The sequence below is a fragment of the Rhea pennata genome, chromosome Z (assembly GCF_028389875.1).
Source record: "Rhea pennata isolate bPtePen1 chromosome Z, bPtePen1.pri, whole genome shotgun sequence".
NCBI classification, from domain to species: domain Eukaryota; kingdom Metazoa; phylum Chordata; class Aves; order Rheiformes; family Rheidae; genus Rhea; species Rhea pennata.
The window spans coordinates 56,398,737-56,424,716 of NC_084702.1; the positions used below are offsets into that span (position 1 = coordinate 56,398,737).

Below are 25,980 nucleotides of genomic sequence, written 5' to 3' on the forward strand. Positions count from 1 at the left end.
TGTTTCATAAATCTCACTCCAGCTTATTTATGAAAGACCATCTTGGCTTTCTGCCAGGCAAGGGTGTGGTGAGCAGTTTGGAAGCTTTCAGTGTATATAAGACACAGGACACGTTTCATTTTTCTCTTCAGCTACCCACAGGGCAGAATTAAAGTTGTTTCAGAATTTTCACAGACTTTTTTTCTTTATGAAACTTAAGTAGGTATACACACCTGCTAAAGTGAGAGAGATGTGACAGACTGTATAGATATCACACGGTTTTCAGGTAGATAAAGAAGTTATGTTAAAAGATAAAAGGTATGTTACAAATCCTAGTCATATGGACATTTACCTCCTCCAGGTAACACACACAGAGGTAATGAATAATCATTTCATAATATTAATTTGCTTTTACTTTTCAATATACAAACTTTAAGTGACACCAATGATGATAAGCTGTGATTTAGCTAATTTCTAATAAACGAGCAAGTTAACCCAGCTCCACAGTGTAAAGCAATTGTTTTACCTCCTCTTTTCTATCCTCTTTTCTCTCATCTTCTTAATGGCTTGTGTTATTCCGGATTGCTCCAGAGTCTGCAGGTTCTGAAAGTCTTTGGTCAATCATGACCCACCAGAGAACCAAGCTAAACTGTTCAGAGCTATGGAAGCTGTGCTCTGAAGGAGAGTTATTAAACTTCTCGTGCACATTTTTGGATGCTCCTAGAGTAATTTCTTACTCTTCTATAAACCTAGTGTATTTTCAGAACACTGCCTTAAATGAAGTGATGTAGAACTTGAGGCACAGAAGGGAAAGATAATATTGTTAGAAATGACTCTAAGGGACTGATTTGACAAATGTGGGGCCTGGGTTTCAGTTACTGAGCATTTTACAGGAGGAAACAGACTTAAGGTATAACTTCCACTGCAGCTATGAGTGCTCTGCATGTCAGCAACCCAAATCTGAAAGTGCTAAGCTGAGCACCCAGAAAATGTGAAATGTGTACTTAATGACTACTTGATTTGGTTCAAGTGACTTGCCTAGCATCATACAGGAATTTTGTGATGGGGCAGAGATTATCCATTCCTCCTGACAGTGTTCAGCTGCCTTAACTGTGAGACTCTGCTTTCTCGTCTTGCAGTCCCCAACCCTAATGACAGTGCACCTTCCAACTTCTGCAACAGATGAGGCAAAGCAACTTTCCTTCACCGCATAACTGTTTTATCCCTCAAGCTCTCTTTGTTCTGTGCATTGGCACAATGATGTGGAAAAAAATACTATGTGATGAGGTAATTATAGATTGTGTTGCAATGTGTGTGCCTAAGGGGCTTGAATAACATTACACAATTGCCTAGGTCTGCCTATAGTACACATATAAACTGAAGAAAGTTTAAAGCTCTCCAAAGAAATAATATTTAGGAAGATTTTAATGACTTTGAAACACAGTCATTGCATTCACATGAATGATAAGTATCTTCTTGTGAATTAACTTGGGAAGCACCAAGATTTTAAGTCAAGACTTACTAAGGAGTGGATACCACAAATAAGCCAAACCTAAACAGATACTGGAATACAGCAAGTCACCTCCTTATATTTCCTGCAGAGTAAATCAAGGTCAGATTGCATCAAATAACCAACAATTCATCAGTTTTACTATAGTTGCCAGACATCTGTTTTTTGCCAGGCATATTTAGAATTCAAGGTGTGCTATAAAATGAAGTCTGAAATGAAATCCTGTTCTGCTTTTTTTTTAATATCTCTGAAAGAAGTTCATAAAGGTTTGGTCATGATTGGGAAATCAGTCACCTATCTTCAGTTTATTATATATTTATCTTTTGCCTCTCTTCCTGAGCCCTGAGAATCTCTCTGTGCACTCATAACCATTATTCACAGGATATCTGAAGTCCAACATTTTATTGCTGTGGCTGTCGGAAGAGAAGTTTTCTGTTCTTTTCAGTTGTAATAGCAAAGTCATCAACTTACAGTGCACTTTCTGACAGCTCTTTTCTACTGCCATCCTGTGGATGTGGTTCAGCTGCACTTTGCTGAGACTCGTGTTGGTGTTTTTCGCACGTGAAGTGCTTCAGCTATGCAGTCTCCTTCTTCTTCCCCGGCAGAGCAGGCATTGTGAATAATGACCATTACGTTGTTCACTGAACTGAAAATAGTTTACTGTTTAACTACTGGAGATTTTGGTTTCTTACCCAGTCACGCTGAAGTCTGATAACAACTCAAAGAATACTAGGCAGATATTCTCTGTTATTTATTGTGTATATTCTGCACTTATCACCAAAATATCTAGAGGCTTTACAAAATTCAAAATCCCTAGGATTGCTCTAGAGTCCCTCTTCTCCTCTACTGTGGTAGCACTCATCTTCTTAAATAGTTATTTATTTTTGGCAAGAGAGTCCCTCTTCTCCTCTACTGTGGTAGCACTCATCTTCTTAGATAGTTATTTATTTTTGGCAAGACCATATTTCTATGGAAAAATTCTGAACAGTGTTCACACTGTTCTTTACTATCTTATTTTTATTCCATTGATTTCTTGTGGATATGGTATACACAGTGAATCTGGGTAGGATTTATTTGAAACAAAATCCTTATCTTCTACATTTGATGTCTTAGACCAGTCCTGGCTTGCAAAAGGCATCAAACTCATTTGAAATATTTTTTCAAGGATTATAACTTTTAAAAAGGCTTAGAGGTTTAGGATTTTAATTGTTTTGTTCTCCTTGTGAGAGCATTTGTCAAAGTAATTTAATTTTTCTCTTCCATCAGAAACCAGGCCTTTCTTATTTGCCTATTTTTTTCTGTTTTGTCTCTAGTTCTTTACTTACATACAGGAGGATGGGATCATCCCTTTTGAGGGATTCACAACCAAATTTTTTGGATTAGTAGTCCAAAGCAGAAAGGCAAATTCCAGGGGTCTGCTTGCACAGTGAAGACTGTAACTGGCGAGTCTATCATCTGAAAATGTCTAGACTTTAGAAAATTGGCCATTGCACATCCAGAAAATTCATAGTTTTCGTAGCCTTTCAGTGTTATCAACACCCGTGAAAACGGTATTCAGATTTTTTTCTAAAGTGTTGAATACCTATCAGCTAGGTGCTGTTGGTGCAGTTTGGCACTAGCTCTGGCAAGAAGGTCACCACATATCTGTGCTACACATTCAAGAGCAATCCAAAGGTGCTTGTAGGACAATGAAGTTGTTAAGTGTTATGACTATAAGCAATAGAAAAATGGGGCCAAAGTATTTTATTTAAGTGTATAAGCACCTGGTCTAAGAAGCAGGATATGTGGCAACTGGGAAGCAAGGTCTTTTAATCTAGAGAGTTGGATAATCCCTCCATTCTTAACTGTTTTGGATTCTTGCCATTTATTATGTGGGGTTTGTGTAAAAGGAAGCTAGCTATTTTCCTTGGTCACAGCTTTCCCAGCCCCTGAAGTAAAATACATTTAGAGAAATTCCTTTTTTCCTAACATACAGCTTTCTTGCTGATCTGACACTTCTATAGGACTTCTGCGTTGTTATTCTAGCATTTCTGAAACCTGTAACCTTTTTTTAAAGCAAGTCGACTTTGATGCTCCAGCATCATCTGACTGATATGTTTGAGGGATTTATCGACATCTTCTAAATGGGCAAAGAATTCTTGCTATCGAACTACTTTGGCCAGTAATGAGGGTTGCTTGTGGATGCAAAAAGAGATTTTTGTGCCAGTTCTTTTCCCAGTAATTGATCAAGATAATGGAGACTGGTATAATTAGTAATGACTTCAGGCCTTTGGATTTCTTCACTTAGTTCATTCAGGATGCTGAGATGACACATCGTGTATCTTTGATCATTTGCAGACTTTCTGTACACTCCAGCACTTTCCTGAAACACTGTAGCAAAGATGGTATTAGTTTTGCAGGAGAAGACTTGTGTATTTCAGCGTATATGTTGCATGGCTTTTTTAAACTCCTCTAAATTCAGTAGAATGAACTATGAAGGGATGAATTAATACAGATTCTAGCTGATTTGAGTCAAAAGCACCTTTTCAAGAGAGGTGTTTGTTTTTTAAACCAACAAGTTCGGAATTTGCTGTCCCTATCCCTCAACAGTTTACTCAGTGACTTCAGTCTGAGCACACAACAAATTCACATTCAGACACAGTATTAGAATCGAAGGATATAAAGGAGAATGTTGAACAGTGATACTACTTTTCAGGCACTGGTAGCAACACTTATATATTTAGACATTTTACTTAAGCCTGTAAAAACCTTACTGTTTCTGTCACAGTGTATGTCACAATAAATGACCAGGCAAAATGATGTGCACATTATGCAGTTTAGGCAAAAAGACATGTGTGGAAACTGCTTAAAGATCAAGAGATTTAATTGCTGCTGGGTTCTTCATTTTGTATCACCAGAACACCAAGCCAGTAAAAATAGGCTTACTTTATCTTACTCTTTTTGTGACAATTTGTTAATATTAATGAGGCTAGACTAATGGCAACATCTCACAATTGGAAAAGCTGAATAAGTTAGATTTACAAAACAGAATGGGATTTTCAGTGCCAACAAACTACCTTAATTTTACTCAGATATAGGAAATGTTCTATTATAATAATACAGATTTACCTTTTATTACAAATGGTATTTTTATTACAAATATATAGTATTATAGAAATAGAAATACAAAATATTTAGTACAAAACCACAAACTATTTAATACAAATACAAAAAACACAAAATAAAAAATTATAACTCAAATGTATACAAAATTATACAAAATTTACATTTACTATTTATGCAAATACAGTTCTTTCAATTTGTGCAATTTATGCAAATTGTACAAATACAAAATTAATACAAACTTGTACAAAATACAAATACAAAATTAATATACATACAAAATACTTAATATAATAATAAGTTTTATAAAAATACAATATTTTGTATTACAAAATTAACTAAATCCTTAATATGGCAATATTAGCTGTAGAACTGATAATAGTGCTAGATTATAGTGGCAGCACTGAATGTACTGTCTATAGAGCCCAGCACATGAAAATAAATGGTCCAAATTGTTCAGAAAATTGTATTCAGACCTAGTGTTATAACTAGGTGATGCAAGCAAATAGCATCTGTGAAACAGCTTTCCTTTACAAGATAATATAAAACAGCATCAAGTGTAAGTAAAACTTACCCATATGTTCTGTACTAATGCTTTTCCAAAGATTTCATGTTCAAATCTCTGTCCAAATTTGTATTATATAGATCTATGTATTCTTTTGTGAGTTCTAGTAACTCTCTGAATATATTGAGGCTGTTGATGGGTAAGTGTCCATTTTCTCTATGTGAATACTCTTATTTTCCTGTAACTCTTATTTAGGACAAGTTTGGTTTCACATCAGTACTGAGAGCTAAAGTAATTGTATTTACATCTGCTGGCACTGGTTACAACCAATCACCACTATAACTTTAGAAATAGCTTTTATGCATAAACAAGGCCAAAATAAGAACATTTTGACTCTTTTCATGTCCTTCTTCCCCAGACTTGTTCAAAATTGCTGCAGCCTGTTATTACCCCGTAAGATAAATTCTGTTTTCCAGGCTGGCTGTGCTATCTTTAACCTTTTCCTATCTGTCTGTGATAAAGTGTATCTTACCACAGTCTTTACTCTTCCTGATGCTCCTTCCTATCTCCACTGTAACTCATCCTGGGAGATGCATCGGTCTGAAGCTTCTTCACTGTCTGTAGCTTCTCCCCATTGTGGTCAGCTTCCTTCAGACAGTCTTCTGATGCTCGGCTTTATCTGCTCTTATGGTACAGATGTTTCTGTCTTAGCGACTTGGTGTTATTCTCTCATGGGCTTTGAAATGGGAAAGATTACTCCACTAGGGTGGCTCTTCACCACATATTTCAGCACAGCAGCACTTTGGGCTGTGGCCTATCTGTTGCTTGAGGGAGAGGACCTCTTCTCCTTTGATATCATGGTTTGCCTTTTCAGCATGAGAAAATAGTGCTGAAAGGAACTGTGACAGTTTATATCTACACTCCCAGTAAGGACCGCATCTGCTTACTTTGAGATCTGTCTGGGCTGCTTTTAATGCTCTCTCAGACTTACTTCCTAGAAATTCAGACTTGTCTGAGCACAGGACTTCTCTTCCTCATAGTCAACCTCAGTTTGATAACTAAGACTCTTTTTAGTCACTCAGTCCATTAGTATTTCTGTTAATCCTTGGCGTTTTCTCTCTGATGACAATTCTACATAATATTAACAAGAAAGAAATGTTTTGTTCTGAAGAATGTTATCATCCTCCTGATTCTTATTATTTTATCCCAGTACGCACAGTTTGAGCTCCAGATAGTCTTTCTTTTTTTACTTCTTAGAGATTTGAGGAATGTTAGAGATTCTACTATCATAAAGATATTTTTTTTGGTATGTTTTGTGCAAGGTTATTCCTGAAGCTATGAATCACACAGTCATGTCAAAACACAATTTGTTAAAATGATAGCAGTTCACACAGTGTATCTACATGTTACTATTTGCAAAACTATGCAGATCAATGACTCTTGGTTTAGTTACCAAATATTACCAAAATCACACATGTACAAAGCAAAAACCTGTCTGAATTGCCTAAGTCATCCTTTCTGTTGGCAGTCCATTTTCTTTCCCTTTTCTCTAGAGTTTCTCAGATATCTCTTCTGCTCAAGGTTTTCTTTCTTTTTTTGGGGGGGGGGGGTTGGTTGGTATGCACTCGCTCTCTTTACCCCCAAGATATAGCCATTCATTATTATTGGAGGCCTCATCAGCCTTTTGAGAAAGTGCTGTTTCACGATGTATATCGTCTGTGGGAAATGCATTTCTTTTCAATACCCCAAGATGATCATCCTCTTACTCTGATGACTTTCCAAATCACCAGTTAGCACTTGAAAACTTCCTCATCTCCTGGCTCCCAATTCAGCATTTCAAATACTATTGAATTTCCAAGTCCTTTTTCTTTTGCAGAGCTGCCAAGTTATTTTTTCATTCATTCATTTTACATTTTGATCCCTGACGGAGCAGAATGGATTTGCCTCAATAAAGTACTACGAAAATTGAGTTTTGATTTCACTTGATAATGGCAACGGGCAGAATCTTTGTTGGCATAAGTTCTGTTTAAGATCCTGGGGATTTATTCCCACTGAGAATTTGTCTCAAAAGCTTTACTATTTCATTCATTTTTAACTTTTTATTCTGTTTTCTCTTCTAGGGCAACAGGCTTTGGCTTTTTGAATGCACTATGCAAAGCAGCATCTGTACTTGGAAACTTAATATTTGGTTCCCTTGTTGGTATAACCAAAGCAATCCCTATTCTCCTTGCTTCTACTGTTCTAGTATGTGGAGGTCTGGTGGGACTTCGGCTTCCTGACACAAGAACCCAGGTGTTGATGTAACTGGAAAAAGCCATTTTGTTATTTATTTCCTTCTTTGTATGAATGTCAACTCTCCTGACTGATGGTGCAAAGGCTTCAGATTCTCAACACTTAGCAGGGTGTTTAGATGGCAGAAATCAAACACAAAACAACATATTATGGAGTGGCAGAGATTTAGAAACCTCTATCTGAAAGTTTTAAATTTCTTTTTTGTTTGTTTATATACTTTGCTGTTTAAAACAACTTAACTTCAAACTGCAAAGTTACCGCTTAAAAACATTTTCAGTGACATGTTTTGGAAGGTAAAAACCATATCACAATTAGATATTTAAAATGCAATCAGTCATATTATTTAAATATACATACTAAATTTGGCCATGGCATTGTGAGCTTTTGTGACAAAACAGACCTGAAAGTCAATTACTTACCAGTATTGGTGCAGAAAAAGCTAATCTTAGATGTATCAGTGCATGCAACATTATCAGGAAACGGCACTGACTGCATCAGTATTGAGTAGCTATATTTAAATGGTAGAAACTTCCTGCATTCTCAGAAAGAGGCATGGGCAGACTTTAGCAGTGGTGGTGCCTCTTTCTGGGGAAACCATTTTATGTAGATTTGATCTACGGTTAAGATTATTAACTGCACCCCATGTTTGCTGAGGAGAGGGTGACATCTACAACTACAAGGAAGAACAAAGCTCATAAAGGTGCACAAAAAGAGAATAGTAAAATAAGCACTTTCACTTTTTGTCACTGATCCTCCAGAAAATATTTGTTTTCTACTCGCTTGTGGGCATCTGCAACATTTTTGTCATTTTAAAACAGTGAATTTGTCTTTCTCCATAAATGAATCTATGAAAACCAATATTTATGTCCTTGTAAGTATGAATAAAGGGAGAATCAGGCCAGTGAGCTTTATGAAAAGTAAGATGCTTTCAGAAAAGTGCTTTTAGTATTTAACCTTTTAATTCATATTTCTTTGTCATAGAATGATTATAAAAATAAGTGGTAATAGAGTGCCACCTACTTAATATAGTTAGGTGAAAACTTCAATATATAGTATAATTTAATTAAAAACTCTCAAAATAAATGTATTGGATTTTTTTGAAAGAAGTAGCAAAACAAAGAAAAGCAATAATAAAAACACCTTAATACTTTTGACACTTTATAGACTCTGTCACACAATCATTTACTCAGCTGATTTGTAATAGTTCTGGAGATATCTCACCGTTTAACACTTCCATACCTCTCTCAAGAAGGCTGTTAAGAAAGAGGCCATGACAGTGCTGTGGGGAGTGGTAGTGTATATATTCCTTCCAAGCCATAAAAAAAAAAAATATATATTTTTAAAATAAATAAATAAGTAAATAAAGATACATCTATAAAATTAGCAGAAAGAAGGGACAAATCCTCTGATGACAAAGGATCATCAAAAACTGTCACTTCTTTCAGTGGAGCTAAAAAAAGTTTGTATCAGCTGATGAACCATCTGCAGTTTCAAGTTTCAAAGAACAAATGATATCAAACATAAAGGAAAATTTATTGGTATTTTTTCAAATTATGTCTGACAGCTTTTGTCAGGTGGCTGAAACATTGCCAAAGAAATTAGCCTTTCAAATAAGGTCATCATGTAGCAACATATATTTTACATGATTTTTTTTCTGTCTCATATATGATGATTACTTGCTATTGGGTAGTAATATCTATTACTGCCTTCTGTGTGAGTCATCATCACAATCTCACTAAAAGAGTCAGAAAAAAGATAGTCTGTATAAGAAGAACGTTCATTGCATTTAAAGTTCCCTATTTTTATTTGCTGAATTTAGAAATTAAATTTAATTATGAACAGATGCCTGTGCTAAATTGTAGCATCAAACTATCAGCCAAGAATGTGTTTTTCTATTAAAAAATTAGAAAAGTAGTTAAATTAAAAAGCACGAGTACTGAAAATTACTGGGCATTTTTTCATGTTGATAATTTAAATATTACATAGTGAGAAACAAAGTTTAGGAAGTATGCTTATTTTACAATATACAGTCTAAATTTTTGAGATAAGATATTTTATATTTAAATCTATTTTAAGCATGTCTTTTAAATTTCCAAATTGTGTTTAAAAGAAAAAGAGAGGATGTTCCAAGTTTAGAACAAAATGCCGTACTAAGTTTTACCTCTATGGCTTTTGTCTGCTTGTCACAGTCCTAATATTATTTTAAGGCTGTTTTATCCGATGAGAATTATATTTGACTTTGGCCCTACTTGTCTGTTCCATTCATTAGTAGTGTGTGTCCACCTCGTTGTACTTACTGCACATCTTATTTTGAAATCTGAAGCCTCTGTACATGTTTGGAGTGAACATCAACGCAATGGAAAATTACACTGTCATGCTATGCACTGTCCACTAAAAGCAGTATATTCTGTCCATCTCTGTGTGTAATACTGAAGAACAGCCAGATCCAATACATCATGCCATCTGACCAGTGTGGAGGCGGTGGGGCACAGGAAAAAAAGGTTCGACATTTGAAGGCTTCACTTCAAGACTAATATGCTGAAATCTTGTTACATGTAAAATTATGCTGATTTCACTACTGGTTCTTATACTAAATCCTGGCCACGTCGTAAGTATGATTATGTCTGGATATAGTAAAGCTAGCAGCATGAGGGTCTGTGCTTGGAATATAGGAACAGCAGGGAGTAGTAATGACAAACAAAATGCCGAACGGCATGGACCGTGTGTGGTTCAGGATTAGAGCAAGTGCTCTAAGACAGAAGAGGAAAAAAGGAAGAAAGGAGAATAGCAGGTAGGAAAGGAGAGAAAAAGTAAACAGAAGAGAAGAACAAAGAGAAAAAAAATCCCCCTGTATTGCCAACATATTAAACAAAACCGAAGGCTAGAATTTTGCCTAAATGATGAGCCAGTTTGCTCAACAGATTTGAGCTAGTGCGTGAGCCGGCATGAAATCTATTTGGACAATTGAGTAGTTCGGGCTTGAGTATGGTAAAGATGTATCCCATAAAGAGAAAAGAAGGGAATGCAAGGTCAGGCTGTAAGTATTTGGTTGCAGTCCTCAGGCTGGAACACAAATATTTAATCTATGGAGGCCTAAATCTTATTTAAGTTATAGGCAAAGGTGATTTGGCTGGTCTCTAGTGAATGTGTCTCTCTCTCTGTTTCCCCCCCCCCCCCCCCCCCAGCTTCCAAAGCAACACAGGTAATAAATGCTGGACAATAGGAATTTCACTTCCTTTCTATTTCTATTCATTTATATCTAACACAAAGGGTCACTTAGTGGCCCATTTAGATCCATTATATACCTATTATATACAGGTCATTTGCACATATCTTCAAAAGAGAATGCCATGTAGTGCTATATATGGCAACATAACTACATTATATACACCCAGAGAACTAAACTCGATTGTATTAGTGTATCAGAGTTGTCACGCACATGTAGTTAGAACTTCTTATTTGTCTGTCGCAGTCACTGAACTGAGTGACCACTAGTTGGAAATTTCTTTCAGTCTAGATTGAAGGAAGACCCAAGGTCTCTAGTGGCCTTGTGCCATAAAGCTCACAGGCTCGCTGAGGTGGCAACAGTGATACGAAGTACAGTGGCCCCAGAAGACAGAGAAGACTAACAGCATTTATGTTAGCGAAATATTTTAAAATTTGAAACTGTCAGCAGAAGAGACCAAATGTTTTGATTTTTGCCAAAAAAATATTATTTTCATTAGTTTTACTCATGACTCATTGTTGAGTAGTAGAGCTTGACTTAACAGACTATTATTTCTTCAAAGCATCTTATTCATCGTGTTTGTACATGGTTTGTACCAGGTTGGCTGTATTCTTGTTAGTACGCTGTCACTTGGAAGCATGTGCTACAAGATTTGGTATGTGTTGCATTGATCGCTGAGTAGGGGCTGCTGGCAAGGGAATCAGGGCTACATGTTCATGGTTTCAGGAGTGCTGAAGTGGATTGCTTGGGAATGACGTGTTGGGAAGCCTTCTTCCTCTTGCTTGATTTCAGTTAGTGCCCTTCCAGAGCTATATACTGCAACACTTAGCAACACTTAGCCACAGAAGAAAAAATGTTAGCCCTCCTTCCTGACGGCTGCAGTAGCCTAGTATTTGCTTATTGCTTTAGCAAAGTGCGATGGCATAGGACTGCAAACCCAAGCTCCAGTCTCTTTTTCTTCGTGCTTACATTTCCATTCATTTCATCCCAAATTGCTTTTCTTACCAATGGTTCACTGTCAAAGACAGTTGCAGCTCATTCTTCATGCTCTCAGTTGCTTCTGACTTCGTAGTAACATTCAGCCACAAGGTTTGCAATTACCTTTTGCAATTGGGTCATCCTTTTTAAAACCAAGACAGAAAACAGACTCAAAAGTTCCTCAGACGATCTTACTTTTGGGAAGCAGCCAGAATCCATGTTTCCTTTCATAGCCAGAGGGCTGAACTAATACAAGGAGGAGCCTCCTGTCTGAATGACCCTCGTTTAGCTCCATCAGCTGCTGCTGTGTAGCATAGAAATATGGAGGAATCTTCTTGTCTGTGTATCTAGCACAGCTCCACTTGGAGGAAATGTTATTCTCTTTTCTTGGTTTCTTTTTCTACTGCTCTGGAACCTCAGCTTGATGTAACTGCCTGAGCCTGCTCTTGAGGCCCATCCATTGGTTCTGGTTTTCAGCAGTGTAACAAGGCTATAGTCCTCAGCTCTCATTCTAATAGCCTCTGTGAGCTGGGCTTCAGCTCTCTTCCCCATGGTGAGTTTTAAAATTATCTTCATTAGTCAGAGAGAGATGTCCACACCGTTTGACCCACGCAAGGTGATATCATGCTAATACAACCTGCATGTCATGCTTTCTGTTTTAAGATTAACCTGGAAATGCAATTGAAATTTCAGTCACAAGGTTAGAAAAGAATGCTTGCACTCGGGGGTCAGAGACGCAAGGAGTGAAACAGAATTGCTCCACTTCCTCCAGAGTCTTGAAAGAAAACACATGTTCAGTAATCCAGAGGAAAACACTTCTGAGAGACTGCTTTTCCTCTGCATTTCCTGCCTTCTTAATCAATAAACTCACTGTAAGCACTTGCCTCAATTAATGTGTTCCAATACTGTTAGTTCAGGAAACATAGCATGAAGAGAGAGACCTTTGCATGCCGACTGGAGGCAAGACAGGGCTTGTGCAGAGTTTTGCAGTTAGCAGAGACCTGAGCCAGCAAGTCTGGAACTCACATCAGAGCCTGAATTAAATAGGAAGCACCAATTTATAATGCTACTTGCAGATCTCCTGTACCTTCACCTGTTCTAATCCAGTTTACTGCCAGTCCGTATACTGAAATTGGCCTATTGATTTCTGTATCACAGCTCAGTTGTTTTCTTCTAATATTAATAATTTCAATCAAGTGGTGTAAAATATTTTTGGATCACTGTTATTTGCATTCTTTATTTTAGTTGTGGTAGTGAATAACCTACTTCTTTCTGCAAAAAAGGATACTTCAGTATTTAATCCTACTCTAATCCTCCTCCTAATTCTGAAATTATTACACAGAATTTCCTCCACGTTCAGGACCTTTCTTTGATGCAGCGACTTAGCATGTCAAGAACAGGAAAAGGCAGAATGGACCAGACTGATTTTTCTTGTTTGACCGTGGGTCAAATTATCTCCAAAGATGCTGGCCTGTAATGTAGCCTGCTTTATATGCCATTGAGGACATCCTGTCTAACTAAAAATGAGTAAAATGATAGCAGTAATTATTGGCAATCTCCTCCCACCACACACACACAAATTAGGGAAAAAAAGTATGAAAAAATACAAGTGTTGTTGCTTTCTGGGATTGGAGTTTTAATAATCTCCCCTGCCTGAGGAAGGTTGAGAGCATCACTCACTCCTGACAACCACAGAAAGCAAAGAAGTAACTTAACCGCAGAGATCTTTGGATGAGAATGACTTGACACAAAATAATATTGTCCCTGCCCCCCAGAGGTATTCATGGATAATACATTTTAATGCCACATAACTGAGAGGGTCTGTGGGAGCACTGGAAAGAGCGGAAGACTTGCCCAATACCGTGTCCTCCAGCACTTTCATTCGAGCTGCAGCCAGGCACCTCAGGCTGCAAGGCAGAGCGCCGCGTTGCTGGCAGACTGCTTTTCATCAGCCCCTCCACAGCTAGCCCCCTGGGCTCATTCCTCTTGGGTCCTGAGCATCTACCTTTTCGCTCCCCCTCTTGCTTTCTGATTTTGGGCATCTACGACCTGCCAGTCAGTTTATCCCGATAGTCCTGACCAGGCAAGTTGAAGCTACTTGCTACGAATGGGCAGCACTCATAACTCATTGCAAGTGTAGTACTCCGAGTCCAATGTCTTATTCGTTGTTCCCGTTTCACCTGTTGTCACCTAGCTGTTCTGATAACACTGCACATTTCTTACCGGGTAGTACATGCCTTTTGTACTCTTAATGTCTGCTTTGTAAATATAGGCCTGTCCCCTGCTGGCAATGGGATAGAAGGTGTTTGTGAACTTCATGTAGACCTGTTTTGGCCAGTTAAAAGGTGGACCTTCAAAAGAAGAGTGTGGGGAAAAAATTATAAAATGAACTCCAGTGACATACAAGCCATAAATAGTAAGATTTCAAGTCCTGGGATTCAGTTGTTATTGTTATTTTTGGCAGCCATTTTCTTTAAATCCTGGTCTGCAGCTATATAATACTGTCGATTTTAAAGAAGAGGTAATATACAGTTGCTGGTGAAGCTATGTATATATATAGACACACATGTGGATATACATATATATATGTGTGTGTTTGTGTGTGTGTATGTATACCCCTATACCAGTACACGTAATACAGGTGAGTATAAGACTTATGAACAATAGATCTCATTCAGGAGGTCACTACTTATTACTTTCTGCATTATGCTTTGAATACGAATATCGTCCTACTCATTTTCTTCTACAAAATTCTTATTCACACATAAAATTGTTGTGATGCCAAGATTCATCTTAGCTGGCCATTACCTTTGTATCATTGGAAAAGAACACCTGAAATGGTCTGAAAACTAAGCTTTGACTTAGCTGTACCCGTCCCCCAGCCACACTGTGCCGAACAGCGAAACAGCTCACCATGTAGAGGCACTGTCACGTGCCAGTGACTAGGAGAACAGCTTTGGCACGGCACTCTCAGCAACTCAAAACCCTATAAGCTTTTTTTTCTCTTATTCACAAAAGAAGAAGTCCTTAAAGATGTTCCACGTGGATCTCAACGTGTTAACTTCTGTGTAATGTATGAGAAAAAGTCTGTGTCTCCTTTCTGTGTTGTATGTTTTTCGTTGCTTCTGCCTACATAGCTGCTGTCGGTCTTGTAATGTGGTTATACAATTGTTTACTGCTCTTCGTATCAGCAGTCTTTGACCAGCCTCAAACAGAGCCATTGCCAGGGTGTCTTTCAATTAATGATTAACATCCACAAAAGTCTACTACAGTAATTAGTGCTGTATAAAGTAATTCCAGCTATAATTCAAGTCAATCCAGGCTTAAAATAGCAGCACACACACACACACACGCATGCTCACACATAGCAGTGAGGGTGGAAAGAGCTCTTTCCAAAACGCTGGCGCTTACTGCATTTCGCCTTCCCTGTTTTCAAGACGCTCGCTCTTTTCGGCGTGCTTCCTCCGGTGGAGGGCAGGCACCCGTGCTACGCTGCTGAGGAGTCCCTAGAAGGAAGGTTGTGTTCCTTTCAGAAGAGTTAACAAAGCATCTTTGCTATGGGAAACTTAACTCATTTATACTAAGATTAAAACAATGTAAGAAACCCAGACTGCTTACAACTATTTTTTGCGTTCTGTGAGTAGCTAAACTGAATACCAGTCTAAACTAAACTTTTGGGAGGAGAGCATAAAAGGGCAGCAGTGCTCATATGATAGTACTTTGGGGAAGTACTAGGTCTTTTCAGAGGGAAAACATACACTCACTGAGTAAAAGGGTGGCATGCAGTTTCTGGTAGTGATCATGAATAGTCAGAGTTAAGTAGAAAGTTACTATTTGGATTTAAAGTAACAGCTGGTGGTGTTACCATCCGTATGGAAATTTGTACACCTAGATCAAAAGCAATAGTTTTGAAGCAAAAAGAGAATATTAAAATTTGAAGAGAAATCTTACAAAAAGCAGACAAAATCCCATTATCCTTTCTGTATAAACTTTACAGCTCTTTCCTATTTCTTCCTGCCACAGTTCCCTCCTAGTACAGTGAATGATTCCATCAGCGCTTTACTAGTGAAATCAAAGATTTTGCTTGCATTTGCAGCAAAAATGAGAGCTGGTATGAACCCAGTGCTGCAGGAAGGCTAACTTGTTTATAAAGAGTAAAGCAAATACACCATGCTGCTAGCATTTGGGTTTATTGTCTTCCCAGTGTTTTAGGCCTTGATCCTATGAACTGTTACATGAAAGTAATGATGTGTGTCTAAGCCGATTCCTGTTTAAATCAGTGGAGCAATCTGCCGGATCAGGATCTTAGCTTTTTTATGCTAAAAATGAGTACGTTATGTACTTGATTATGTACACTGTCAAGCTGGAATTTATCGGGTGAGAGAAATGTGTTCATTTAGCCCTTATTTTCTTTCACATGCACAATTTTAGCCTGGCATTTCATTATGAAGGCAACATGTTTACCAACCAGTAATCAAATTTGGAATAACATCTCATGTTGCAAGCCTACTGAATGAACCGATAACTTATTTTGGACATTTTATAAAATACATTATATTACAATTAAACAATTCCCCAGAAGTGCTGCATTGCCCTCAGCTGCATGACATTGCAACAACTAAATTGCATCTTGTACTTGGCCTCAAATATATGTGACAATTAGGCATGTGTAAGCAGATTTTTTAAGGTGACAGTTACCTTTGCATCATAATAAATATGTGCAAAAAATGAGGCATCAAACACTAGGTACTGAAAGTAGAGCTCTTTGCTTCACTGTAATTTATTAACATTGTCAAGGTACTGATTTTCTTAAAGCCTGTTAGCATCTTCTAACACTAAGCAACAGAAGGAAAACAGGTTTTCTTACCTAGTTTTTTTGTGAGCTATTTTCTGCTCCCAGTTTCTCCTACTAAACTTCCACTGAATTTGCTAAGTGGTCTGAGCCAACTGGGAGCAGAATTTGGCAAACTGTCTTTAGCATCCAAAGGCACAGGTGTGTTAGTGTGCATATGTTGGCAAGGAAAATCCTAGGTATTCTCTGTTTCTTAATGTGAGAAAGCATGTACATACTGTATATACAGTTATGAGATATTTTGAAGTTGAACTCCCATTTATACATATTCACTTTCAGATACACTAATCTGCAACAAGATCTTGGCAATGGTCCTGACCTTTCTGGTTTTTTTTATTTATTTGCTTTTTTTACTGCTGTGTGATCTCCTGGTTATGCGGGTTATAGTCATCACTATTGTATATATGTGCTTGCATGTGTGTGCATTGATAAATTCTCCCTTTTGGATTTCTAAATTTTCCATTTTCGAGTCCAGCCGGTACAATTGTGAACTCATCTTTCTAGTATGCTCCTCTGTGTCAGATTGCCAACGACCAAGATGTTCGACCAAGTGTTTCGATTAAGTCCGCTGAGGAAAGCTGTCTGTATACTTGTGAAAGGGCATGCTCTGTGTAGGATGACTGTGTACAGTATAAATCTATAAAATGTGGAAGTGTTTATAAATTTATCTGCCAAATATTTATCATTCATGTAACAAATGCAAAGTTATTTAGTGTACATCAGATTAATAAAGGGGCATTTTTTGCTCCACTATATTCAAATAAAGAGTTGTGCTCTGCAATGAATACACATCAGGTGTGCTGATAGCTAGACCATCATTCTTCATTACCCTCAAAATACTGAAAACAATTGTTTTATCTTAACTAGTTCTTTTTTATGAAGTCTCTCTATGTATTTCATTTTTAGTGCTGGTAATAGAAGAGGAATACAATTTTTTTAAAAATATGGTACAAGTTAATAATGTTAAAGAAATGTAAATGAATACCATAAAAAAAGGCAGAGTAAAATTTGCTATGGTTGCAAGAGACAAAGTTTTCCTTTACTTAACCATCTGGGATTCATATTTTTATGGTATATAATTGGAAAATAGACATCTGGTCTTTGACTATGTAACGCCAGTGCAGGGGCGTGTTATCAGCCAAAGGGTCTAATCTAACTCTCTGTGAAATGCATACTGGTGCAAGGTATAACAATCTGCGCATCTGAAAGGCTAATAGGAATTTATGCAATAAACTATGGTTCCATGAGAACTAGGCATCTACCAACAAAAAGAGAAAAAAGAAACAAACCAGCTCTGCAACAACAATATTTCTTTATTGTATCTGTGCTCTAAGAGCCCCAGACAAACATCAACTGATCAAATGTGGTAGCTTTAAAATAACAAAAAACTGTTGAGTTATTTATATTCTGCCATGTCCATGACTGGCTCAGGAATACATTTCCAAATATAGGTTATTCCAAACAGATGATGGAATAAACAAAGCGCATGAGCTTTTTCAGCTGTGTCTCCAATAAGGAAAAGTTAGGCTACATGTGAATTTAAGCATTTTTCAGCTCATGCAAAGCACCATCTGCAAACCCAACAACCCTGCGGACACATATGAATTTGTGACTGTCCTTTGGCAACCAGAGTTTGTTCTATTTGTGGCATAGTATTAAAAAAACATTCTTTATTTATTAAGCTATATGTATTTATTATATATAATATAATATTTATTTATTTATTATTTATTACTAGCAAAAGTAGTAATCCATGTTAAAAGTGCTCTTAAAATGATGTTCTCATCTACCTATGTTTGAAGCAGGTTGATAAAACCGCACCAGTCTCTTCATCTAATGAAGATGAAGCTTTTATGTCTGTATCTCCTAGTCTCCTGATTCAGGGAAGAAATTAAGCTCTTTTGTGCAGAAGGTCACAGTGCAAAAGGGAGTGTGGAAGAGGAGTTGTGCATATGCTTCATAAATACCTGACAGAAACTTCATCTGGTTTGCAGAAAACCCTCAGCAGCAAAGGATTCTTGCGTCAACAGGGCTTAGAGCAGTTTTGCAAATGTAGCACATAACCCTGTAGAAAGGTCATTTCTGCATTTCTCTGAAGAACTTCGCAGAAACACCTGTGTCAGCCTGAACTGGATAAAAATAGATGTTTGGCCAACACAGTTATTCTAGCAAAGGGGTGATGCTTAATTTAGAGCATTAGGTGCTTAATGTAGAGCAGAGAGAGTGTGTGTGTATGTGTGTCTTTGTATTGCAGGAATGAGTACAAGAACACAGAGATTGTAGGTGCAAATTTAAGAGGAGGAGGCAATATTTTGTGGAATGCAGCATTGCATATACCTGACACTGAATGTGAAGATGTATCTATGTGCGTCCTCCAAGTGGTTTGCATTAAACTAGCATGTCTGCTAGACTGTGATTATTATTTAATCCATTGCAGTTGTAAAGTTAAACGTATGATATATTAGGGTGCTGTGAGATCAGTATCTGATCCAAATCATTCCCTCTCCCACTTGGTCATCTCTGGAGCTTCTATATGACACTTTATGCTGGCAACAGAGAAGAAGAAATGGCTCAAAGATCTCCATAGGCTTTCCTAAGAATCATAAGCTGAACTGAAAATTATACCATTCCATATGTTTTCTCATGGCATTATATGTAAACTCTCAAATTACTCAGCTGAATTCACTTTCTGCAGAAAGCATGCAGATGGATCGTGTTACTTCCTGCTCTTGAAGTGGGCCAAATTGGTCTGAATGCTACTGCAATAATGATTTTGTGTCATTATTGCAGACTAGTGTTGTATGCGCAAAACAGCTTGGCAAGAAGACACCAAGAACCATATTACAGAGAGATCCCTTGCTATTTCATAGAGCTTAAAGAAAGGACCTGACTGCATCGATATCTGTTGCTACTGAATTAGACAAACACAGAGGTTCTTAAACTGTGATCCACTATACCTCTATTAACTGCACGGTGGAGCATTGGCCTTCTTCAAAGCACCACATGAGCTCTGCTCAGAAAGCTGAATGTCATCCCTATATTGAGACCTGGAGTCTGAAGCTGCAGCTACTGCCGCCAGTGGCAGTACCTGAACAAACTGTATTTGGAAATGGCTGCCCTAATCCATCTGGGCAAGGTTTCCAGCCCTGAAAGTGAGAAGAAAAAACAACGTCAGTCTTATCAACCTTTGAGTAACTTTTGTTATCTATCGGAAAAGCCGTGGCACCACAGCACTTTTAACCACAGAACGGAAACTTGTCAAAGTATACCTTCAAGCAGACCATCATCCGGGGCTGAAAAAAATACGTATTTAAGAATCATTAGCTGCCAGAACGAAGTATGAAATGCTTCGTGAAATGCCATTTTGGTTGGTTACGTATGTTAACTAGCTTGGCTGAGTCCTGATCAGACAAAGCTTAGGCTACAAATCCAGCCTCAGCTCTCCCACATGATGGTAAAGGCAAATGGCATTTTTATTTTAAAAAAATCATGATAATGCACAGACTTGGATTGTGGCAGGATAACACTAATTTCATCAGTGATTACAGTAGCTCCAAATGGTGGATTTGACAAAAGGTTGTCTCATAACATACATACTTGTGCTTTTCCTTATTAATCATCTAACACTGAAAGTTCTTTAAACAAGAGAAGAAATTCCCTTACTAAAGGAACACACCCAAACAAACCTGAGACAGGGGAGAGTATGGGAAGATAAGGGTGAGCCCTTCTTTGCGTTTCTCATGGGCTTTCGTCTCCTCATGCAAGGAACTCCAAACTGAGTTTGGAATTGTGGAATTTTCACCTGATTCTTTTGGCACTATGTTTAAAGCCACATTTTCCCTTCAGGGGCTACTAGCCACTGCCTTTAAACTCCTACAACAATCACAGGTTCTGACAGAGAAGGGAAGTAACGTTCTTCAGGACCTGGACATAAGTGTGTCCACGAAGACTTCAAACTACTTAACCCTGTGAATCTCAGGGGGTTCTTAACTTTAAATAAAAATATCCTTTGGACTTTACAGAGGACAGGAAGCAGAAATCAGATAAAACTAAGAGTAATTCACCTTCAGCTGTCCTGGAAGTGAAGCCATTAGTGGAATCTGGTATTTGTTATGTTATTTAGCTTTGAGTGGCTCTCCTTGTACATGATCCCTGCAGGGCTGCCTTGCAGTCTCAGGCTTCTACCTACACACAATATTTTCCAGTGTTGGTGGTAGGGCTAGAACATCTGAAATGAAATCCTACTGCTATGAAGATTACCTGGCAGTTAGGATCTGTTTTCCTAAGTTTATTTCCCATCCAATAGATCTGGTGGACCTTGCTGGGCCTTGGTGGACTGTTATCTATAATGAGTTCCTATGCTATTTCATTTATAATGATAAGATTGCAGAAATGATTGTTTTGTTAGTCTCTATTAAACTTATATGAGAGAACAAACTTGGGCTGCTTGAGCACAAGGCTCAGAGCAGCAGAGGCTACTCTGCAGCCCGGTTCTGAGTACGCAGGAGGAGTATGACTTTGTGGTTTCAGCCTATCTGAAATCAAGGTTGTTTTTTTCTTAATTAAAATAAAATGGTGGTTCTGTTCAGAAAAAAAGAGGCTGCTAGCTCTTACCTCATTAGTAAAGATGTTGAAATAGGCTGGCCAAGGAACAATAAGATATTGCTGTACTCTTGAGTTACAAGAAGATCAGTATTACATAGTTAGTGTGAACTCTAACCTGTCTTCCATCCTTTTTGGTAGGGCTGTTACACTGTGTTTTGTGAGCTAGAACATATATAAAATGCATGATAGCTATGGACGTGGACATAGGGAACCCATGTCCCAGGAGAAAACTCCAGACTAGACTGACAAAAGCATTTCAGGACTACTGACTGATCATGAATTAAAAAAAAAAAATAGGAAGAGAGCACATATCTGTTTAAAAAGTCCTCTGTAACTAAATATATTACTTTACATTGCTGTTGTTACATGAATGTTGAAATCAAGGAAATATATCTGTTCACTTCAACACAGGACCCTGCCTTCTTGCAGGAGCATGAGTACTGGCCATGTCAGCGAAGCTAATTTTATTGCAGAAGCCACGTCTGGTTACTGCAAACGCGCAGGTCCACGTTGGTATAGTGCCGTTTCCGGTCTGACCTGCAGGTGGAGTAGCAAAAAATCCCACCATAAAGGATCAGGAAAGATCTTACGAACATAAAGCTCGCCCAGAGCTTCAGCCGTACTGCCCTGTGCACAGCCGCAGGCCGAGGGCCTCGGCGTGCAGCTTCCCACGCGCGCCGCCGGCTCTACCCGCGGCCGCCTGCCCGCCGGGACGTGCCGCCCCGGGGACACGCCGCCCCGGGGGACGCGCCGCCCCGGGGGCACGGGCCGTGCCCGCACCACGCTTTCGGATCGCCCCGGCGGGCTCGGGCACCGCTGCGAGCGCTGCTGACGCACCCCGAGAGCCAGCGTCGGGATCGCGGCCCCCCGCGACCTACGTGGGCTGCTCATTGCTTTTTATGTGGAGGTTAAGATACTGGCTTTAATTTTACATTAAATTCACATCTTTGACATGGTTTGGGATCCCGTTACCTGAGCGATAGCTTTTTTCCCTTGGAATAGCGACAAAGCAGCTTCCTGGAAAGTAATTGAAACTGAGGCTGTCTGGGCTTAACTAGGGAGGCTGCTGACACTGTGTTTTCTGCAAAGGGTCCTGGATGCTGAATTAGATTTGGCCTCTCAGAGCCTGAATTTGTCGGTCTTTCAGACACGTTCTTCGTTTTTACACTAATGTGAATAATGAGGAGCTTTTCAAAAGACTGGAGCTATGCCAGTGGAAAAGTGGTGGAAATGAGAAGGCCAGAATTAGTCTGGTGGAAATCCGTGGGCGCTCAGCCTGTGCTTCATCTGTGGGGTAACTGTTGGCAGGCAGGAAAGAGCGGTGAGGTTGCTTTAGCTGTCACACGCTGCCCTGTAAATACAAAGCTCCTACCGCTCTGCTGAGAAAGTAATAACTAAATAATACATGAAGGAGTGAATAATGCATGGACTTCTAGCAGAGTGGAAACGTTCCTAGGCACATGCAGTTGCAAGGAAGCAACCGTATTACAAAAGCAAAAAAACCAAACACCGCCACAAGCATTTCTAGCTCATAGATAACACGTGAGGACGCAATCTAAACTTTGCTTTTCCTACATCCAACCTGGTAAAGAGTACTTCTCACTTGGTCTGCTTGCTACAGCCGGGCACAGATGTTGCCTCCTTCCAAACAGTTCTGAGTTCATTTTTATGGTCATTCATTACGTCTAGACACAGAGGGTCACTCCATGCCGAAGTATTCTGTTAAATGAATAAATATTTATTCCAATAGACAAATGGAAAAAATCTCCTTTTTGGCAGAGGTCTTGCAGAAAGATTACAACTGCTGTCTTGCAAAACTCTGCCACTTCTGCAGGAACCAGGGCATTTGTCCAAGACATTTTGAACAAATACTTTTTTTTAAAACCTGTTCAAGCAGAGAAACTGGTTTCTTAGGTACCTTGGCAGGCAGGATTTAACCAAACCTTGCTGGGACTCTAACCTTGATGAGAAGAATGGAGGGAGCTCTCACCTGACAGGAATGGACATATAAAAGTACATCTTAAAATGCACCTTGGGTAAGGCGAGGTGTCTAGTGATAACACCAGCAAGGTATTGTATAGCACGACATTCCCACCCCACCACTGCTTCTCCCTTTCGCCACAGCTACCCCCCAAGTCGTGCTTACATAGCCGCTTGGGGGCTGAGCTGCCTTCTGAGACATCACATCGTTTTGAGGGAGGAAGAGGAAAGCTAAGCCAGATCGGTCGTGTGACTGGGTTAATGGTGTGGCCCACCCCGACCGTTACACCAGCACAGTAACACAAGCCAAACATAAGGTGTCTGTATCAGGAACTCATAGCTACAGTCACGGCCACAAGCGCTTTTTAAGTTGCAGTCCCATCGTGTACCACCAAAGCACTACCTGGACAGTGATAGCATCCCAGATTCAGGCGCACTCGTCTTTCTGCCAGGGCTGCTTTAATGAGTTTGGCAAGGCAAGGCAGATCGTGTATGGAGCTAACAGTATCTAAAAGATGCTAAAATCCAGCCTTGTGCCTGAGTGGTTCTTCCTGGATGTGTAAGTGAATTCAGGACCCAGGCTGATGTGGGGCCCAGAACCACAGTGTTGCCCTCACCCCCCAAGCGCCAGGGGTTGGAAATCAGATCCCTTTGGGTCATGAAACTCACTCAGAAATCTGGAGGTTGCACGGACAGAAATACTGGGGGAAACTGTTTGTCTGTACTTGTAGCTCTCTCCACAAAATGAAAGATCTAGCAAAGTTTTTGTCCTTAGAATAACATGTGTGTAGGTCCTTAAGTACCATTTCTCTTTGGCTGTCGGACCTTTAAGGCAAACACCATAAGATCTGCCAGTGGTGTAAGGAGGCAAGATTTCTGAAGGATGCACATTGGCAAAGAAATGCCGCATTCATTGCTCTGTGTCATTTTTTGTCACATGTCAGCACTATGCAAAAGTGTTTGTTCATGCACATTTTTGTACACATCTGGTTTCTTCCTGTAAAAGGTTGGTTCAGTCAAAGTTTCTCATACATTTGTTTTCTCTCCGTCCCAAGAACTATTTCTTCTGTTTTTAGACATTGGTTTTCCAATTTCAATTACATATAACTATATAATGGTTACTTGTTATTTCGAGTATATTACTGAAGCCCAGCAGAGTTTGATGAGGCCTAATCCTGGTTCCTTTCGCTTGCCCGCGAAACCATTACAAAATCTGAGGGTATGTTCTTCTAGAGACTGTGCTTTGGTATTCGGTATTGTCTTCAACTGCAGGTCGTGACAGTTAATAAGTTAAAAAAAATACTTCCTTGACTGAACGGAACAGTTGCTGCTGATACTGGGAAGTGCTTTCAACATTTTTGCCCTGGGTCTCTGTTTTATCCATCTATTCAGTTTGCTACAGCATTTTGAATTTCTTCCACAGTTAACTTTATCTCACGGTTCCTTACGATGCTTCAGACTGACCCAGCTCCAGCCTAGTTTGAGCTTAATCTACATTTTTCACTGGTGCTGCTGCCATGACCCCTCGTACTTTCGAAGGGCAGACGCTGCGCAGGCGCCGCAGGGGGGGCAGGCGGTACTGCCCCCGGGGAGGCACCGCAGCCTCTAGACTTCAGTTAGCTGCACGGAGGAAACAGTGGAAAAGGTCCTTGCGGTGCCTGGGAGCCTGCCGAGAGTTAATCTCCTTCCGTATTGCTGGGCACACACGCAGGCTGCCCTGCCCAAGGAGCAGCTCTGCCTCTGTTTACCTGGGCGGGCAAGGGCTCTAGCCCAGCCTTTCCTGCAAAAATTAAAAGGGTTCAGCATTTCTCTGTGATACATTTTTTTAAAAAAGCTTTTAAATTAGCAAATGGGGTCTTCCTTTCTGTAGGACAAATGCAGCCAGCCAATGCATATGATTAAATAATAATAATAATAAGTAGTAGTGTCACAAAAAAGTGATACTAAAGCTGCTCTTTCCAACAAAAAGCCCAGTGTCTCTAATTACCTGCATGTATTTGCGTCATTGCCACATAAGCCACTCAAGAATTTCAAATATCAATATCCTTCTCCATGCAAAATCCCTTTTTACACAACAGGACTGTCAAGAAATCCGAAGCAGCGAAGGCCATTGAAGATTTTTGATCCAAGTGCAGAGAATCAGATGTATGAAAGATACGTTTTCATTTTCCTGTCCTTCAGTCTGCTTTCAGATCATTTCCCATTTGGACCTGGGGCAGTTCATAGCTGCCTCTGACGTAGGGTGACGGGCAAGCGTCGTGCCACCGAGCTTACCTGCCAGCGGGCTGGCTCCCTGGGGGCACGCAGGCGCGTAAGGTGGAGCTGAACGGGTAGCGAGAACGCGGTGAGAAGTGCCTGGTCCACACGGCGATGTCCTTGATAACATGCTGAGGACATCGCGCTGAAGCGCCATTAAAGCACCTGGAGAGCGAAGAGGAAATGTTCAGATTCTAACATTTACTCTAGATAGCTGACAACACTGATTTCTTGAGTGTATGCTTATTAATAGCTATAAAAGCTAAGCACTTAAGCACTTTAAAGAGAATCTGGGCCACAGTCCTAGGTCTGGTGTGGACTGGCAAGTCTGTGGTTTATTTTATATCAGTTATTGCAGCCGGGTTCCCGTTCTGCCCCGGGAGAAGGCGTGCTGTGCTGGCTTGCCCCGCGGGGCAGCTCCACGGCCAGCGCAGCAGGCACGCGGCGACCACCGGGGCCGGGCGCAGCGGCACCGGGGCTCGGGGAGCTGAGGGGGGAGAGAGGGAGGGGAGGGGAGGGGAAGGGGAAGGGAAGGGGAAGGGGAAGGGGAAGGGGAGGGAAGGGAAGGGAAGGGAAGGGAAGGGAAGGGAAGGGAAGGGAAGGGAAGGGAAGGGAAGGGAAGGGAAGGGAAGGGAGGGGGAAGGGAGGGGGGAAAGGAAGGGAGGGGGAAGGGGAAGGGGAGGGAAGGGAAGGGA

At 39.8% G+C, this 25,980-nt stretch overlaps 1 protein-coding gene across 2 annotated transcripts in view; it reads left to right on the forward strand.

The window, feature by feature from the left end:
• SV2C (synaptic vesicle glycoprotein 2C) overlaps positions 1 to 7,400 on the forward strand; it is a 77,963-nt gene extending 70,563 nt beyond the window's left edge. For both annotated transcript variants that reach the window (XM_062599819.1, XM_062599820.1), the window contains one exon: positions 7,217 to 7,400. In XM_062599819.1, coding sequence (XP_062455803.1) covers positions 7,217 to 7,400 — 184 coding nt within the window. The remainder of the gene's footprint in view (positions 1 to 7,216) is intronic.
• Positions 7,401 to 25,980: the final 18,580 nt, after the last annotated feature.